This window comes from Labrus bergylta, chromosome 9 (assembly GCF_963930695.1).
Source record: "Labrus bergylta chromosome 9, fLabBer1.1, whole genome shotgun sequence".
Classification (NCBI taxonomy): Eukaryota; Metazoa; Chordata; class Actinopteri; order Labriformes; family Labridae; genus Labrus; species Labrus bergylta.
Window position 1 is genome coordinate 2,445,124 of NC_089203.1, and position 20,392 is coordinate 2,465,515.

Sequence of the window (20,392 nt, forward strand, 5' to 3'; positions counted from 1 at the left end):
AGTAATGGCAGATTTAATCAGTGGACATCAGAAGGTTTGTCTAAATCTAATCTTGTCTTTATCTAAATAAACATGGTTTAGGAAGGGACAATTTTTAGATACTTGCAGGTAAGGCATTACTTTAACCAAAACCTGAAGAAGGCTTTTGAAAAGGGGGAATCAGGGTCCCTGCAGATATTTCTATATCTTCTCAAGTCCAAATCTTGTAATAAAATCATCTCCAGATTATATAATGGCATCCTACAATCTAAACAAGAGAGCACAGAATACATAAAGAAGAAGTGGGAAAAAGAAGGCAATGTGCTGATTTCTGTGGAGAGCTGGGAAAAGATATGCCGGTTGCAGTGGATCTCAACAGGGTCGAACACGTGGCGTGAGTTCTGCTGGAAAAATGTTGTGAGATTTTTTTGTTACACCCGTTCAGAAAAGACATCAAGGGGGTGGTGATGCTTGTTGGAGACTTTGTGGGTTTAACGGAGCCGACCACTTCCACATATTCTGGAACTGTCAGGTTATTGAAAATTATTGGAAACAAATTCATCAACATATTAGTAATGTGTTTAGCTTAAACATTCCTTTCAAGTGTGAAACTGTGTATCTGGGTGATATATTGTCTGAAAATTGTAGCATGAATGACATAAAATTGCTCAGCATACTATTGGCAGCAAGTAAAAAAGCCATAACGAGAAAATGGTTAAAAGTAGACCCACCCACCATCAAGGAATGGATGGAAATTATACATGGGATCTACGTCATGGAAAAGATAACATTCTCCCTCAGAGTACAACAAGAAAAGTTTCATATAATATGGTCTAAATGGACTGAGTATGTAAAACCTGTAAGATCGGACTTTAACTGATTTTATTTGTGAATTGTGAAAACCTACCCTCTACATCTTGTTTTTTCTTTTTGCTTGATTCAGAAACAGTAAGCTCCCCGGTTCTGTGGTTCACATGTAGCAGTAAATGAACAATTTACAATAAAAATTAAATTTTGGGAAAGCATTATGGACAAAGACACTCAGACTTTCCGCACCAGTCTTTCCCAAGTCTCTGCGGAATCGGGGAAAAACCATTCATAGCCATCACCATGGCAACATTTTAAAGGGGACTTTACACCTATAGACTTAAAGAACAACTTCTGCCTATGTTGGAACGATCTAAGCTGCTTCAACACCTTAAATGTAAGTAGAGCATTAACTCCGGGAAGGTAGAACTTTCCTTCAAACTAGGTGACAGAGCTGGTGCAACACGGTGCTGTGCTCGAGCCAAGCGGCAGCCTCCAGTGGTAAAAAAAGGCAATGTGAAGTGCAAAAAGAAGCATTTCCTGCTGCAAAGCCAAGGAATTCCTGCAAGGTCCCCTCATTCAAATTTTCATTTTTGTGGCAGAAATAACAGTTTACCGACTGGTTCAAAAGTTGTTATGGTCTGAATAGCTCATTTCTTACTGGTACCAACTGTACAGGGGGTACTTTTATTATTTCTCATCTGTTCTGATATTATGCCTAAGAGTTTTTCATAACTTTGAATAATTGGGAGCATTGTTGAGGTGACTGACATGTCGGTGCCTTGTAGCTGTTTTCCAGGAGGCTTGAGGCCTGCATTGGCTCTACCTTTGTATCTAGATTGATTAACAGCCTTTCCAACATGGCGACCGCCATCAGTCAGCTTCAAGACACCTCTTCAGAAACCACGGGTTGACGTCAAGAAGACTACATCCTTGTTTTGTTCAAGCCATCACTTAAAACCTACAAAAAAATAAGAAGAATACAGGCACATGCTGCTTTGTGTCCATCGTCCTCTTCATGTCTATCGCTGTATGTCTCTCTTGAGCATTTCAGTGTTCATGACAACTTATATTTTCATACTTTGAGGTTTTTTATATTTATGTCAGAGATGTCAAAAAGAAACACCTGTGCATCAACAGTCATAGCTCGTTCTACAAGCCATGTCTGCCTTCATGATGCCTTTTAGGAAGTGAAGTTTTCCTTTAAGACGTCCCTGAGATATACTTCTGGGTCACAGGCAGGAGGATGGAGGAGACAAGAAAGTACAAAACAGAGAGATGAAAGAAGCCCTGTGTGCTCCTGTCTGCATGTGAAATGTCACTGTGAACTCCTTTAATCATTTCATTTTGACTTGAAGAGTATCTATCAGATCTATGATCTCTGAAAAGTAGCCATTCTCCTCTCCAAGAATCATTTCAGACTGGACCATCTCCTGGTACTGGTCTCTGAGAGAAAGCAGCAAGCCCAGCAAGGAGCTGTCTGAGCGGTACTGATCCAAACACACCGGAGACATCGCCAACAAAGCCCGCAGAGCCTGAAAGAAACATGAGGAAATGTTCATATCATACGCTGCCTGATTTGGGCCAGTCTGCTATACATGTACAATGAATCAATGTCCGTCTACCTTCTCTCTGTAGTCGTGCTCAGTAGACTCCAGCAGCTGTGGGACCAGACCGCACCAGCCCTCCTCTAGCAGCTCTCCCTGCAGGGACACCTGAGAGTACTGACGCACCCGCTCGCTGTGAGCGGTGTCCAGCGCCAAGTCCAAACCTGCCTGCGAGATCATCTCCTGGAGAAACAACAGAGAGAAGAATCAGCATCATGTAGGAGGTAATAATCTGCAATACAAACCAGGGTCAGCAGTTACTGCATCTAAATTGAAGTACCCAACAGGGGAAGATAGCTGCCTTGAAGTTGCATGTTGATTTATAACTACTATTTGAAAGCCTTGACTTTGGCAGGAAGTGACCATTTTTAAATGATTGGATGCAGGCTGATAGGATTGAGAGGAGGAACGAGCGCTGGTTTGGTTGGCAGGAAGCATCTGTAATTCAATCAAACTGACATAATAATTGGGACACTTGTTAAAAAAAAGGGTTAAAGGGACACGAGAGGTTAGGTCGTGTCCTATGAAAAGAGGCTGTTGTCGTAGCCCACGTTCAAGTTTGACCTGCAGCTCCTTTCCAGCATGTTATTCCCCGAAATGTTCCCTTCAGACTGGAGTCATTTTAAGATGAAACAGTTCTTATCATGTTTTAGTTTGTCTTATTGTATGATAGTTTGTATCCTGTACTGTTCTGTCTTTTATTGTTGTGCTTGTTTCGTACTTTTTATTTGTGTATCTGTGGTTGAGTTTTATGTATTTTTAAGCCCCATTTAGGGAAAGGTTGCAAATGATCTCAGGATATAAATCCTGTTGGTGTAAACTGTAACAGTTTACATGCTCCATACTTGTCCTGATACAAATAAACATGAAATAAATTAATTCAAAAAAGTTCTGCACCAGTAATACTTGCTTAAGGCTCATTTTCTTAAACCGTGTGATATTTTACGTCCTCGCTTAACTCAGAATACAGTTTGTGGTATGTAAACGACCCAGTAGTCTGTTGTTAGTGTGTATTTTAATTTTAATTTATTTCTAAAGGTTTTGTGATAACTTCCTGCTAGTTACATTGAAAAGACGGATGCTCTTATTTTGAAAAGAAAAGAACAGGAAGTGAAGGGAAAAGGAACGTCTGGGGACCAGTGAAACCTGCTTACATGTGTTCAAAATGTTAAATACTACGTTCATTTCTTTAATTAAGCACCCCACTGTTTGAGGCACGAGGTTTGTATTTATTTTATTTCACCTGCACATCGATAATAAGTTACTTTAAAGGTGCATTTTGTAGTTTTAGTTTTAGAATGTGTCTGTTCTATCAAAGATGCTGCATCTTGGAACTGTAATTCGATCAGGTTATAGTGTGTGCGTGTGCGTGTGCGTGTGTGTACAGGTCAAGGTGTGCATAAATAAGGTTTAATTTGATATATTGTGTAGGCAGGGTGCGATTTGTAAAATTAACAGAGGGGGGGATGTTTTTGAAACATTTTTATTCATGAAAAAAAATTATGAACAACAGTGGGCCAATAGACTTTGAATAGAATAATTATATTATAGAATTATTCTTGTTCTTCAATTGTTTTAATTAAGTTATTATTCTATATATACAATTTATATATATAGAATAGTAACTTAAAACAATTTCAGAACTTGAATTTAACCACTGCATTTGCAGGAATATTTTAATACATTTTTTAACATTTAATTCATCAAGTAGCGCTCTCTGTAAGACATCAGCTTTAATATAAGAAAAGTGCTTTGATAAATACTGTTTTTGTGAATTAAATGCTATAGAAGTTTGTGATCGGTCAAACCACCTGTCAATCTTAATGTCATGTTTACTAAATTAGCCAATGTAAAATTAGACCCGCCCACATTTCTCCGTCTCTGAGCTGAATCTCCGAGAGTACATCTCTTTGGAACGAGCCGGAGTGACGGTGGCTCCGTGGAGTTTACTTTACATGAAAGAAGTTGTTGAAATGATTTGTGTTTGGGGGGGCAGAGGCAGGGATATAAAGACCAGAGGGGGGAAATCCCACCCTGTGTGTAGGCATACACTATAGTAATGTTTCTTTATCACTCTCTTTTAGTTAATGTCTTACTCAAAACTAAATGTAAAGGAACTAAAGTCTGAAACATGAGTTTGAGAGCCAGGCCATCTGTAACAGCCTGGGGAATGCTACATGCTAATTGTTTGTTGTACCTTCTCGCTGATCATGTCGTACAACATGGTGACAATTCGTGTGCGCAGAACTCCACCTCTGTCTGCCCTGAAGAGCTCTGATAGGACCTGCAGCCCTCCATGTGAGAGGAAGTGACGCTGCGCATACGGGAAGTGGCGTAAGAGGGAGGCCACTGCAAACAGAACCTGAGTGGACAGAACACATAACACATTTGTTCTCACCCCCAGTATGACGAGAACTTGTAATATGAGGACGTGAAATCACCTTTTTTTTTACATGAATTGGTTGTGCTGTGGCCAGTGTGGTCAACAGCGTCTGAAGGGCACCGTTCTCCACGGCCTTCACCTGAACCGTTGGGTTACTGCAGGAAAGAGAACACAGGTGTTAAGAGAGGTTTGATGTAGTGTAGTCTTGAATGGTATTTAAAACATGTTGCTGTTTGTGCCTGGACAGAGCAGATCCCAGGACGAAGGCAGAGCTCTCCTGTAATCTGAAGTCAGAGCTGTTTAGACCCTGCAGCATCAACTGGAGACCCCCCATGGAGCACAGAACCTGAGCGTTATCCACCTAACACACACACACATATATATGATGAGAATGAGAAACATGTAACTGCAGGCTGTGATCCTCAAGGTCTGTTTTATGTGTCTGAACTGATGTGTGTGTTGTATTACCTGATGCACCAGATACTCCAGCTCCTGCAGGATGGTCAGCCGCTGCTCTGTGGTCGAGTTGCTGCTGTTAAACTGCTCCAGCAGGCGCTTCATTATCTACAACACAACACACTCCATTGAACTCAACCACACAATTCAATTCAGTGATGTTACAGATTCACTCGCGACGGCACGAGATAATACGATGCATGTGGCATAAAACTCAATACAAACCTTATAAACACTGAAACGGTCGTTTTTCTGAACCGTCAAAACGGAGAGTTCGATTCTGAAAATAAACCGGATGTTTTAATGTTGTATCGGTGTCTGACTTCCCGTCCCGTTTGTTCTTTTCTCTGCTAAATTGATGCGTTGAGCTCCGGCCGGCTCCGGCACGGTTGCACCGTAGGCTAGATCCCGTTATGTGTGGTGGTAGATCAGCCTCCACCTGCTTCCAGTTTGACCACTTTGCCAGTTACGTCTCTGTTACTACCTCCAATACGGGCTAAGCAGTTCATGGACAACTTTGTCCCACCTTCAGCCTCTGTGACGTTTATACTGACAGTGGGACCAGAAAGTGGTATCGAAGCCCAGCCTTAAACTGACAATGTTAAAAATGCTCTATACATGCTGACATACCTGACCATCGGTCTCCACAAGCAGCTCCAGCTGAGCCATGTCTTTCTTTAACTCCTCCAGGGTACGATACTTCGATGCCACAGAGTCCTACAGATGAACAACAAGCAGAGGAAACACGAACACAGTTTCATTTGATCAGTGGGATCACAAACTTATTGTACTCTGGTACACAGTTAGCAGGATGGCTTCAGCCTGCAAGTAGTTGCCATGGTTGCTACTTCATCTTTCTGCTTCTTTGTAGATTTGCAATCCAACTGCATACTGCCACCTGCTGTATTGGACTGTGTAAACGCAAATACAGTGGAGGGAATCATTATTTGATCCTCTGCTGATTTTGTAAGTTTGACTGATTACAAAGGAGTGAGCAGTCTATCATTTTTATGGTACCTTTATTTTAACAGAGACATAATATTTAAAAAGTCCAGAAAAACAACACTGTATAAAGTTCTAAATTAATTTGCATTTGATTGAAGGAAATGAGTATTTCATCCTCTACAAACCAGCATGAATTCTGGCTCCCGCCTGGGAGGCTCTCAGATTAGTCCTGTCACTTTAAGAAAGTAGTCCTAATCACTGCTTATAAAGTATTTAAGCAGTGTAGTAGTTATGAGTATAAAAGACACATGTCAACAGAATCAATCTCTTCCTTTCCAACCACTCCACCACCATGGGTAAGACCAAAGAACTTTCAAAGGACATGAGGGACAAGATTGTAGACCTGCACAAGGCTGGACTGGGCTACAAGACCATCAGCAAGAAGCTTGGTGAGAAGGAGAAACTGTTGGTGCAATTATAAGAAAATGGAAGAAATTTAAAATAACCATCAATCGCCCTTGCCAATGAACACCTAAATGATTCGGAGAAGGCTTGGGAGAAGGTGATGTGGTCAGATGAGACCAAATTCAACTCTTTGGCATAAACTGGAGTGACTGACTGGCTGGCGGCGCGACCGGTCGCAGCGGCCCCTCTCTCTCCCGACAGAGCGGTGTTTTCTTTTCTAACTTTTCTTTTGACTTTTCTCCGTGTTTTACTATGGAAAAACACAATTACAGCCGTCTATTTTTACTGGACTTAAACAGTAACAGCCTATCTGTGGAGTTATTACCCAAATCACTGAGACAACAGCTTCAAACTTTGGGACTGCTTCGCAAGCCGGTTTACCCCCCGGAGAGGAGACGTAAATGTAAACGGTGCGAGCGGAAACAAAAGCGAGGTAAACGTGGAGGCATAAGAGACAGGCTAAAATACCACACAGGTCCGCTCTTCCAACTCTTCTACTGGCAAATGTAAGATCTCTGGACAATAAAATGGACCATATAGAGCTACTGAGAGCTGCGCACCGTGACGTGAGGGACGGCTGTGCGTAAATTTTCACAGAGACATGGCTGAACGAACGCATCCCAGACTCCGCCGTTAAGCTTGAACAATTCACATGCTACCGTTCGGACAGAATCCTTATTAAAGGAGGAAAGAAGAAAGGTGGTGGAGTCTGTGTTTACATCAGTGATGCTTGGTGTCGAGATGCTGCTGTGGTATGTAAACACTGTTCACCGCTGACGGAGTTTATGATCGTAAAGTGCCGTCCTTTCTATCAACCTTGCTGGTCGCTGTGTATATTCCCCCCACCACCAACAATGCTGATAGAATCGACGCACTTTGGGAACTTTACAACGCCATCAGTGAGCAACAGACAGCCCACCCAGACGGATTTTTCATCATCGCTGAGGATTTTAACCATGCAAAGACTGTTTTACCCCACTTCCACCAACATGTGACCTTTCCCACAAGAGAAGGTAACATTCTGGACATGATTTACACATCAGTTAAAGGTGCTAACAAAGCTTCACCCCTCCCCCACATCGGCCACTCTGACCATATCAGTGTAATGCTAATGCCAGCTTAGAGACCCAGGGTTAAAGTCACCAAACCAGTTCTGAAGCAGGTATGTGTGTGGCCAGAGGGGGCCTCTGCTGCACTACAAGACTGCTTTGATACCACAGACTGGGAGATGTTTAAGCAGGCAGCCACCTACAACAACCGCACAGACATTGAGGAGTATTCTGACACTGTTACCTCCTACATTAGCAAATGCATTGCTTATATCACCACTACCAGAACCATTACCACCCGTGCTAACCAGAAGCCATGGCTGACAGGAGAGGTACGCAGGCTACTGAGGGCCAGGAACACCGCCTTCAGAGCTGGGGACGCAGCCTGCCTGAGAACAGCAAGGGCCAACCTGTCCCGTGGCATCAGGAAAGCCAAACGCAGCTACACACTAAAAATAACCGGACACTTCAAGGACAGCAGAGACGCGCAGAGCCTGTGGCGTGGTATCCAGACCATCATGGACTACAAACCCAAGCCACAGACCTGTGACAGCAACACGTCTCTACTGAACGACCTTAACAGCTTCTTTGCCAGGTTTGAAGGACACAACAGCACGCCCCCACAGAAGACCACCCCCCCTCCCCACGACCAGACCCTGTGCCTGACTGCAGCCAGCGTGAAGAGAACCTTCTCCAAGATCAACACCCGCAAGGCTGCAGGTCCAGACAACATTCCTGGCCGTGTGCTGAAGGACTGTGCAGAGGAGCTCAAAGATGTCTTCACGGACATTTTCAACACTTCTCTGAGTCAGGCTGTTGTTCCGTCGTGCTTCAAAGCCACCACCATCATACCCGTTCCAAAGAAGCCCTCACCATCCACTTTCAATGACTATCGACCCGTTGCACTGACCCCCAGCGCCATGAAGTGCTTTGAAAGGTTAGTCATGGCCCACATCAAATCCACCCTCCCTGCCACCCTGGACCCCTACCAGTTTGCATACCGAGGTAACAGATCCACCAAGGATGCCATCTGTTCTGCTCTTCACCCAGCCCTCACCCACCTGGACACCAAAAACTCATACGTCAGAATGCTGTTCATAGACTTCAGTTCAGCATTCAACACCATCATCCCTCAGCAGCTGAACGGCCAGCTGGACTAGCTGGGGCTCAGCACTTCCCTGTGCAACTGGCTGCTGGACTTCCTCAGCGAGAGGCCTCAGACAGTGCGGGTCGGCGGCAGCACATCAAAAACCACCGTCATGAGCACTGGGGCCCCCCAGGGTTGTGTGCTCAGCCCCCTGCTCTTCACGCTGCTGACCCACAACTGCGCTCCATCCTTCAGCAGCAACCACATTGTGAAGTTCGCGGACAACACAACAGTGGTTGGTCTCATCTCCAACAACGATGAGACGCACTACAGGATGGAGGTCAGCCAACTGGCCATGTGGTGCAGAGACAGGGTTTAGGAGTGGGGACTCTCCGGAAGTCGACAACAACCTCCTTGGTCTTGTCGACGTTCAGGAAGAGGTTGTTGTCGACTTCCGGAGAGTCCCCACTCCTAAACCCCCACTGACCATCGACGGTGCTGCTGTGGAGAGAGTGAGCAGCACCAAGTTCCTGGGGGTTCACATCAGTGAGGATCTCTCCTGGACAACCAACACCACATCACTGGCCAAGAAGTCCCAGCAGCGCCTCTACTTCCTCCGCAAGCTGAAGAGAGCACAAGCACCCCCATCCATCATGTGCTCCTTCTACAGAGGCACCATCGAGAGCATACTGACCAGCTGCATCACTGTGTGGCTTGGGAGCTGCACTGCTGCCAACTGCAAGACCCTGCAGCGCACAGTGAAGGCTGCTGAATGGATTATCGGTGTCCCACTCCCCTCTCTTCTGGACCTCTACGATACCCGCCTCACCCGCAAAGCAACCAGCATTGTGCGTGACCCCACCCACCCCTCACACAGCCTCTTCAGCCTCCTGCCATCGGGGAGACGGTACCTCTCTTCCTTCCCTCCCCTCTGCCCCCACGAACGCTGGACGTTGAAACCCCCTCCAGTTTGCCACCAAGAACTCTGGACTAATAACTCTGAAGCTAACATCTCAAAAGTACAATCAGTTTACTGCACATTGCACATACTGCACAAGATCTCATATATAAGTGAGATTGCTCACTTATATATGAGATCATTTTAAATACTGCTATTCAAGGTTATAGAAACTCTGACAAAGTTATTCAACCTGCCCTGAGATCAGTGGTGTTAATGATTTAATGGATTAATGCATCGATGCAGAGACAGGACGTAATCGATGCTGAAGAGGATTGGAAAAAAAGCATCTGCTAACTGCTAAGCGGTTGTTTTGCATAGCGTTGAGGTTTTTTTTAACTATCGTCAGGTAAACAGAGGGATTGTTTTAATCTGAAAACATTTATATCAGGAAGTTGAGTGTTTACAGTAGTAGCAACTTAACAAAACTCATTTGAAATAAAAAGGACAGAGACAAAACTAACCCTGAACAAAGCTCACAGTTAATTCTACAATAAACTCAGCAGACGCTTTTATCCAAAGCGACGTACATCAGAGAGTTAAGTACAACACAAGCAATGATTTAGAAAAAAGGAAATGATGTCAGTAAGAGCAAACTATCAGCTTTCAGTGGCCAAAGGAAGCCAGGCCTCCCCAATACAATATTGAAAAAAAAAAAATTATCCCCACTTCTGTCTATTTTACTGAGTTTTTGTCATTTAAACACTCAACAGTCCTTCAACATAAACCTCTACTCTGGTTAAACGTAAGGAGGGAAACAGCGCCCTGGCTGCAGCAGCAGCGTGCTTACTGTATTACACTGTTCACTTTATGCACTCTGCATTGTCCGGCGGTTAGTGAAGTGCCATTGAACTCTGGAGCAGACAGCTTCCACCTGGGCCTTCCACACTAGTTTATGGTCTGTGTGGATGCCGAGATATATTTGTAGGACTCAAACTGTGTTATGGTGTGATCATGGATGGCCACTGGTGAGTGGTCACCAAGAGACCCAGGGTCCAACATCATCTACAATTCTACAATTCACTTAGCAGACGTTTTTATCCAAAGCGACGTACATCAGAGAGTAAGTACAACACAAGCAAGGATCTAGAAAAAAGGAAACAGTAAGAGCAAACGATCAGCTTTGAGTCTGATTGGACACACAGGTGCTGACAGGAAGTGACCAGAGGCAAAGCACAACATTGAGGGCAGTTCTTGAGAGCTCTAATCAGTATAGAAACCATCTTATAAGTCATCGTTATCAAACAAAAACCATCGTCATTACCATCATCATCATCATCAATAATATGGAGACCATCATCATTAAGTTAGTAGGTATTCATGAAAGAGCTGGGTCTTTAGCTTTTTCTTAAAGGTGCAGAGGGACTCTGCAGATCAAATGGAGTTTGGAAGTTCGTTCCACCATCGGGGGGCAACAGAGGAGAAGAGTCTAGTCAGAGACTTAGGACCCTGTTGTGAAGGTTGGATCAGACACCTCTCATTGGCAGAGCGTAGTGGGCGGGAGGCGGTAGACCTGGTTGAGAGAGTTAAAGTAAGGAGGAGCCGTTTTTGTCGCTGTTTTGTAAGCGAGCAGGAGAGTTTTAAATTTGATGCGAGCAGTAACTGGGAGCCAGTGTAAGGAGATGAACAGCGGAGTGATATGTGCTCTTTTAGGAAGGTTGAAGACCAGTCGCGCTGCTGCATTTTGTATCATTTGCAGAGGTTTGATAGTGCATGTAGGAAGACCTGCCAGTAGAGAGTTGCAATAATCGATGCGTGATATCACAAGAGCCTGTACCAGGAGCTGTGTAGCATGACACCCAGACTTTGTGGCCATGAGTTTGGTTGTTCCAAGCTGGATATTGATCTGTGGTTGCATAGAGGGACTGGCTGGGATGACAAGGAGCTCAGTCTTTGAAAGGTTGAGTTGAAGGTGCCGTTCATTCATCCATTTAGAGATATCAGCAAGGCATGACGAGATTCTTGCAGAGTAACATCGTCTGGCAGGAAGAGCTGGGTATCGTCAGTATCTCCTTTGTTTTAAGGAGGAGATGGTGTTCATCACACCACTGCACAAAGTTTCTGATTGTTGATGTATATGTGTGAATGTCCGGGTCGGTTTGCGTAAGGCCCAGGATGGCCGTGTCATCAGAAAATTTAACAACATGTACATTTCCACTGTTGCTGGTGCACTGATTTGTGTAGAGAGTGGACAGAACTGGTGAGCTAACACACCCCTGGGGCGCACCGCTGCTGATGGTTGTGAGCTCTGACACAGGTCTGTTCACTCTGACTTGCTGGGTGCGGTTAGTGAGAAATGAATGATAATATTTCATGATGAATGGATTGACCCTAAGCTGATTTACTAAGCTATCAATGCAAGAGTACTAAATGGACAATGCGTGGTGTTTTGCTCATATGAAAGACGCAGTCCTCACTGCATGCCGTTAGTAGATCAGATAGATTTTTTTTGCGGGTGGTATCACGCTTGAACACATTTTAATACACACCTTTAGTAAATCAGGCCCAAAGAGTGTTAAGTAGTATGTGAGACTACTAAAATATTCCTTTTTGATGAAGCTTACAGTTAGTGCATACATTGAAGGCTGATTGGACTGACAGGTGGACGTGACAGACTACGGGCATGGACGTGACAGACTACGGGCATGAATGAAAAGGATTAAGGGGGAGGGGCTGCTACCTCCTGCTCTGTGTCTCTGCTCGAAGCCTTCATCTCGTCCTTTATCTTCTTCATGGCCTGTTTGAGCTCGTCAGGACCGAGAGAGGACCGGGGCTCCTCCTGCTCCCTGCAGAGACAAACTGTCATGAGTGATACATCAGTTCAATAAACACGACTGTCACTGAATGTTTAAGAGAGGGTTTAGACTAGTTATCTTCAACCTGTGCTCCTCCTGTGTCCAGTATTTCAGTTGCTCCTCTCCCAGTCTAACCTCCCTCTGACCCGTCTGCAGGTTCAGCCGCACATGTGAACCTGCTGGCACTGCCGCACCTACACACACACACACACACACACACACACACACACACACACACACACACACACACACACACACACACACACACACACACACACACACACACACACACACACACACACACACACACACACACACACACACACACACACACACACACACACACACACACACACACACACACACACACACACACACACACACACACACACACACACACTCTCTCTCTTTAAGTCTGAAGTAAAAATGTGTTTTTATAAAAATGAGTACACTTGCACTACTTCACCTTGTTTGAGTGTTTGCCACTCGTCAGTGGGTTGGACCACTTCTAAATCTCCTTCTCCCTCCTCTTCATCAACTGTCACCTCCTCCTCTTCATCACCACCTCCATCTGTATTTTCCACCACAGCTACGGCCGAGTCAGACTGCACGGACATACAAAATGATACATTTCAAATAATAAATCAACATTTCATCTTTGTAAGAAGAGCAACTTTATGTTTTATGAAACACATTTTAATTATATAATATTTTATACAGCTCATTTGGACATCCATCCCAGGAAATACAGATCCTTTTTACAGATAGAATATGGAGACTCCTCCATCAGGGTGCTTTCAATCAACACTACAATAACAAAGGATGACATCAAGGCTGGCGGGGTTCTTTCTGCTACTACTTAACCCTGATTTGCTCCCACTGCTTGAGCAGCGGCGTGTGAATGTGTATGAATGGATGAGTTAATACTGATGGACTCTTTACACAGCAGCCTCTACCATCGGTGTGTGAATGTGTATGAATGGATGAGTTAATACTGATGGACTCTTTACTCAGCAGCCTCTACCATCAGTTTGTGAATGTGTATGAATGGATGCGTTAATACTGATGGTCTCTTTACACAGCAGCCTCTGCCATCAGTGTGTGAATGTGTATGAATGGATGCGTTAATACTGATGGTCTCTTTACACAGCAGCCTCTACCATCAGTGTGTAAATGTGTATGAATGGATGCGTTAATACTGATGAACTCTTGACTCAGCAGCCTCTACCATCAGTTTGAGTGTGTATGAATGGATGAATTTTTCTTCTTTTGAAAGCCTTCTTCTTAGTTTTTCACATCCAGTCTCAAGAACCTTTCAGCCAGTTCTAGTTGTTGTAGTTTACCGTCCTCCTGGCCCATATTCTGAGTTTCTATCTGAATTTGCAGAATTTTTATCAGATTTAGTCCTTAGCAGTGATAGAATAATTGTTGTAGGTGACTTCAATATCTATGTGGATGTTGATAATGATAGCCTTAGCACAGCTTTCATGTCACTATTAGACTCTATTGGTTTCACCCAGGTGGTAAACGAACCTACTCATCGTTTCAACCACACCCTGGATCTTGTTTTAGCTTATGGCATTGAAATCCATAACCTTACAGTTTTCCTAGAAAATCCTCTTCTATCAGACCATTTTCTTATTACATTCGACTTTGTCCTGCCAGAGTTACATCTGCTTGGAAGAGGTGTGCTCTCTAGAAGTTTGTCAGATAGTGCTGTGGCTAGATTTAAGGAAGCTATTTCAGCTGTTTTTGATTCAGTACCGTGTTTCAACCCAGTTGGAAACTCTTATGATAGCTTTAGTTCCTCTCAGCTAGACCAGTTTGTTGATGGTGCAGTGGATTCGCCGAGAGTTCCTCTTGATTCAATTGCTCCCCTGGAACGGAGGGTTGTCAAGCGGCGGAGAGTGGCTCCATGGTTCAACTCAGAAACCCGTACTCTAAAACAATCGTCGCGGAATTTTGAAAGAATATGGCGCTCGACCAAAACGGTAGAATCTTGTTTTTTCTGGCAGGATAGTCATAGAAGATATATGAAGGCTCTACGTCACGCTCGAGCTGCCTACTACTCCTCTCTAATCGAGGAAAACAAAGGCAATCCTAGATACCTTTTCAGCACTGTAGCCAGGCTGACAGAGAGTCATGACTCCATTGAGCCTTGTATTCCTCTAGCCCTCAGCAGTAATGACTTCCTGAGCTTTTTCAACAACAAAATTCTAGACATCAGAGACAAAATTGGTAACCTCCTGCCCTTACCTGGTGCGTATACGTCTGATACGGCAGAGACAGTTCCAGGACCAGATATTAGTCTCGACTGTTTTTCTCCAATCGACCTTTCAGAGCTATATTCCATTTTTTCTGCGTCGAAACTGTCAACCTGTCTTTTAGACCCAATCCCAACCAAGCTGTTTAAGGAAGTCTTTCCCTTAGTTAGCAACGCTATATTAGTTATGATCAATTCGTCTTTACTGGCAGGCTATGTACCACAGGCACTTAAAGTAGCGGTAATCAAACCTCTACTTAAAAAGCCTACTCTGGATTCAGGAACTCTGGCTAACTATAGGCCTATATCCAACCTTCCTTTTATCTCGAAGATCCTGGAGAAGGTGGTAGCTAATCAGCTGTGTGACTTTCTCCATGACAACAGTTTATTTGAGGAGTTTCAGTCAGGATTTAGAGTCCACCATAGCACTGAGACTGCACTAGTTAAAGTTACAAACGATCTACTTCTAGCTTCAGACAGGGGACTTCTCTCTGTGCTCGTCTTGTTAGATCTTAGTGCTGCTTTTGACACCATTGACCATCGGATCGTGTTGTACAGACTGGAGCATTTGCTTGGAATTACAGGGACTGCTTTAAGTTGGTTGAATCTTACTTATCAGACCGATCTCAGTTTGTACATGTTAATGATGAGTCCTCTATGCACACTAAAGTTTGCCATGGAGTCCCACAAGGTTCAGTGCTTGGACCAATTCTCTTTACATTATATATGCTTCCTCTGGGAAATATTATGAGGAAACACTCCATACAGTTTCATTGTTATGCAGATGATACTCAGCTCTATGTATCAATGAAGCCCAATGGCACCAGTCAGTTATGTCAGCTAGAAACGTGCCTTAAGGACGTTAGGACGTTAGCTACTTAACTCAGACAAGACTGAAGTTATTGTGCTAGGCCCTAAGAACCTCAGAGAGACTTTTTCTAGTGATTTGACTGTCCTTAGTGACATCAGCTTGGCATCTAGCACCACTGTTAGGAATCTAGGAGTTCTATTTGATCAAGATATGTCTTTTAGCTCTCACATCAGGCAAGTTTCAAGAACAGCCTATTTTCACCTTCGTAATATATCCAAGATCAGGAATATCCTGTCGCAAAATGATGCAGAAAAACTAGTTCATGCATTTGTTACCTCCAGATTGGATGATAACTCTCTTTTGTCAGGGTGCTCTGGCAAGTCTCTAAAGACTCTTCAACTGGTCCAGAACGCTGCAGCTCGTGTACTGACCAGAACCAGGAAAAGGGACCACATTACTCCTGTCTTGGCTTCTCTGCACTGGCTCCCTATACAGTCTCGAATAGAATTCAAGATCCTTCTTCTCACTTACAAAGCTCTAAATGGCCAGGCACCATCTTATCTTAAGGAGCTACTAGTGCCGTACTGTCCCTTGAGAGCGTTGCAGTCCCGGGGTGCAGGCCTGCTGGTGGTACTATGGGGGGTAAAGCCTTCAGTTATCGGGCTCCTCTCCTCTGGAACCGCCTTCCAGCCGGGGTCCGGGAGGCAGACACAGTCTGTATTTTTAAGAATAGACTTAAAACTTTCCTTTTTGATAAATCTTATAGTTAGTGCAGCTATAGGCTTGGACTCTCTCTCCAAGCCTACAGTGTCTCTCTCTCTCTCTCTCTCTCTCTCTCTCTCTCTCTCTCTCTCTCTCTCTCGTTGGTTGACGGCCTGCCAGAACAACAATAAGGCAGTTTTTTCTTACCACTGTAACTTTTGCTCATGATGGATAGGCCGGGTCTTTGTAATATAGCAATAAGTAAGGTCTTTTACCTGCTTTTTGTAACATAACAATGAGTAAGGTCTTTTTACCTGCTCTTTCATAATGTTAACAGACAAAGAGTAAGGTATTTTACCTGCTTTTTGTAAAGTGTCTTGAGATAACACTTGTTATGAGTTGACGCTATACAAAAAAAAATGAATTGAATTGAATGAGTTAATACTGATGGACTCTTTACTCAGAAGCCTCTACCATCAGTGTGTGAATGTGTATGAATGGGTCAGTTAATACTGAGGGGCTCTTTACACAGCGGCCTCTACCATCAGTGTGTGAATGTGTATGAATGGATGAGTGAATACTGATGGACTCTGTACACAGCAGCCTCTACCACCAGTGTGTGAATGCTTATGAATGGATGAGTTAATACTGATGGACTCTTTACTCAGCAGCCTCTACCATCAGTGTGTGCATGTTTATGAATGGATGAGTAAATACTGATGGACTCTTTACTCAGCAGCCTCTACCATCAGTGTGTGAATGTGTAGGTGTGACCTGTGGTGTAAAAGCGCTTGGAGTAGTCAGAAGACTAGAAAAGAAATATACAAGCTCAGGTCTATTTAGTATTTACATGACGTTTTTATCACAGCAGCACATACAGCAATAGTACGACAGCTTTCAGGAGCAGCTCACACTTCCTCAGGGCGCTGACACACCAAGCAGACGGCAAAGAACTAATGATGACGAAGGCCGCCTGTGGCGTCACCTTGTGTAGCAGCCCCACTCTGACAACTCTCCACTGATGCATGTCCAGTAGTAGGTACAGTCTACTGACTACTGCCTACTGAAAGATTGCGTCTGTACTTGGCAATTCAGATACAGCCAGTGAGTACAGTATGTTATTCTTCTTTTCTCTAGTCCCTCAATTAAACAATTTTTATATGTGAGGGGAGGAGTCAGCCGGCCGTCCCGGCGATGTAAACAAACTGAAGATAGGACTCTGAAAACATCACAGACAGTGGGACTCGGGGTGTTACACCCATTGTAGACAGTCATGACTCAGAGTTATTTTCAGAGGATATACTTGATTTCTATTACATTTAAGGGTAAAAAATCACATATTAAGTCTTTAAATAAACTTTAAAATAAAATAGAAATATATAGTTAGTTTTGAGACTGGGATTGTCTAACCTCCCTTGCAATGATCTTAGATTTGAACATAAAACTTAAAAATGTCAGAGGCCCTGATTTCATTAATGTTCTAATCCATTCACACATGTTCCGTCTTCCTTACATGCTCACCTTTTGACCCAAAATCTGACCTATGTGGCAGATCAGCAGCAGCAGGAGGACGGTGAAGGTGAAGCAGCTGAATGAAACACGTCTGTCACTACAGGAGAGCTGCAGCCTCATGGTGCCTGAAACACAGGAGAGGGAGTGATACAACAACAACACTGTCCTTACATACTGAAGTCCCACTGTTATGAGGACCCACAATAAGGCGTGTAGCTGACCTGATTGACAGGTGGGCGCGGTGTAACGATTTGTTGGGAGGTTTAAACCCGCCTCAGCTTCAGCTCCAGCTCTCAGCCTGTCGTTAGATTGACTGAAAGTTAGACTCGGGGTGCGTTCGAATTGTCCCTCCTATCTGCTTTCACTATCCACTTTACCTTAACCCCGGGAAAACGTCATGAGGTCAAGGAAAGATGTTAGGAGAATTCATAAAGGACTGAGGGAAAGGCGATCTCGTTGCTCTGACAATCCGACCGCATTCTCCACTAGGTGACATCATTAAATGCGACGGGCCGGTGGAGGTTAATGACGTGGGTCTGCCGTGTTGAAACTACAATGTTCAGAAAATGGACTACAAAAAACACATCTATAAAACTTTCCCCTGTGCCTTCTTACCGGTGAAATAATCCTAATTACCACAAAGAAATATAGAATACCAGGCTACAAGTAACAAAAGTGAAACCATCAGCTTCCTGTCCAATCAGAAATCAACATCAACATCAATATGATTGTATGAAATTAATTGTTACATTTCTGCAAGATATAACCTACACATGATGTTTTAAGCATACAAATGTACAACTGCACAAAACATTCTTAAGAGAATGAAATACGTTAAATAAAACATCATCTGGTTTAAAATGTCTCTTATCTTTTTATCCTTTACATGATCTGTGTTACTTTACGATCAACGTTAATGTTCCTGAACGGTCGGATGCGCGACTCGCTTTAAATGTTGCGGCCGCAAGGAATTGTGGGGCGTCATATCTCATCTCCTTTCGTAAAGGATGGTCCAGTGTATCCTATGCTAAAGGAGGTTATAAAGGAAGCATTGAACCACCTTTCCTTAACTTTTAGAGAATTCGAACGGCTCTTATCATGGCCGCCAGTTAACTGCTTCCAGGGTTAAGGTAAAGTGGATAGTGAAAGGAGATAGGAGGGACAATACGAACGCACCCTGAGACAGCATTTCCAACATCGAGTTCACCTAACTACTGATTCAGAGAAGAGGTTTTTTTGAACAGAGGAAGTTTCCTGTTGGACAAACTCTGAATTGTTTTCATTGACAAACTGAAGAGAAAATGTCTAAGAAGTCATAAAACAAATATTGGTATTGGAATCGACAATCGGCTAAAGTGTTATTTTAAACCCTGATATACCCACTCAGTGCCTCTCTAGTTGTGTTGTCAGTTTTCAGACACTTTATGTAAATGAAGTGATGATTAGATTGTGTTATCTACAGTGGTGTAGTGGTGCCTGAAGAAGTGATATACCCTCCCCCATGTTTATTTTAAGCTGCTGATCCAGCTGAGGATAAACAACCTGTTGTAAATAGTCACATGTAAAACTACTTTTGCATATTTAGTTTGAATGACTAGCCAGTCATTAGGCAGTAGGCAGGGTCATCCCTTCATAACTGTCCACATTGTGAAAGACGTTTGTTTCGTGATATCGCTTCTTTCATTTCACACTAAAGCTAGCCAAAATGACGGCAGCTGCTCTTATCGAGTTAGCAAACATCGTCATTATTTATCTTCGTCAAAGACTCACCTGTTTCGGTCAAATTAAAGGATGCGATCCAGGTAAAAATATCGGGTGTGTAATGTGTCTTGTTCAAACGACTGAAAGCTGCTGTGACTCTGATTGGTCCACGTCATTCACCTTCTTCTACTGTGTACAAGTTAACTGTCCGACAGCTGAAGTGTTCATTACCGCCACCTGCTGGTACGGAGTTTGAACAACAGAAAGTAGCTATCATGCGGTCAAAGTTTCCCCCCGTTATACACACACAAAGAATGGTCCTATGCACACAGTTCCTGATGATCTTAAGGCATTATGGGACATGCCCAAATGATACCTTCAATAGCAACCCAAGCCAAACAGCTGACTGACACAAATTCACACACATTACTTATATTTGTAAAGTGAATGATCCGTGGCTCATGTGCCGGCTGGTCATCCGTCGAGAGCATCCATGACATTAAAAGTTGGCCCTATTTGCTGTTTAATAGTCAGCTCTATGGTACGTGGGGTCTGGGGTGGCTCCCCCCAAAAAATGTAAAGCAGCATACATTTCTGTTCCTGCATTCTGGTCAGTTGCTATTCACCAGTTTGTGTCTTTTCTGCAGAACTTTGTGGTTCTTATCTACTCTTTTTGTCCCTTTTGTGTTGTATACACAATAATGAATGTATTCATTGAATACTTTTATAAAAATGTGGACTGGACAGTTGTTTCTGCACTTTTCCAGCCCTGCAAAGTTTCTTGCTAATACAAGGAGCCTTAGCTGATATATCAGTTAGTAAGACATTTTTTTTTTGTGTGTATGAACTTGAGAATGACAAAAAAACTGAAA

General features: G+C 43.6%; 1 protein-coding gene across 3 annotated transcripts; it reads right to left on the reverse strand.

Annotated features, from left to right (window-relative positions):
* Positions 1 to 839: 839 nt before the first annotated feature.
* Positions 840 to 19,678, reverse strand: sil1 (SIL1 nucleotide exchange factor). 3 transcript variants are annotated; one of them, XM_065958733.1, is made up of 13 exons: positions 19,590 to 19,677; positions 18,041 to 18,117; positions 17,829 to 17,944; positions 12,998 to 13,136; positions 12,617 to 12,725; positions 12,417 to 12,522; positions 5,863 to 5,949; positions 5,245 to 5,340; positions 5,016 to 5,137; positions 4,835 to 4,931; positions 4,591 to 4,755; positions 2,412 to 2,576; positions 840 to 2,321 (listed from the first exon to the last, which is right to left on the reverse strand). In XM_065958733.1, the coding sequence occupies exons 3-13, from the start codon at positions 17,937 to 17,939 to the stop codon at positions 2,124 to 2,126; spliced, it is 1,395 nt and encodes a 464-aa protein (XP_065814805.1). In that variant the 5' UTR covers positions 17,940 to 17,944; positions 18,041 to 18,117; positions 19,590 to 19,677; the 3' UTR covers positions 840 to 2,123. The 3 variants fall into 3 exon arrangements, with proteins under 3 accessions (XP_065814805.1, XP_065814806.1, XP_020510424.2); XM_065958734.1 differs by lacking the exon at positions 18,041 to 18,117 and having other exon boundaries at positions 19,590 to 19,678; XM_020654768.3 differs by lacking the exon at positions 19,590 to 19,677 and having other exon boundaries at positions 18,041 to 18,140.
* Between the last annotated feature and the right edge of the window lie 714 nt (positions 19,679 to 20,392).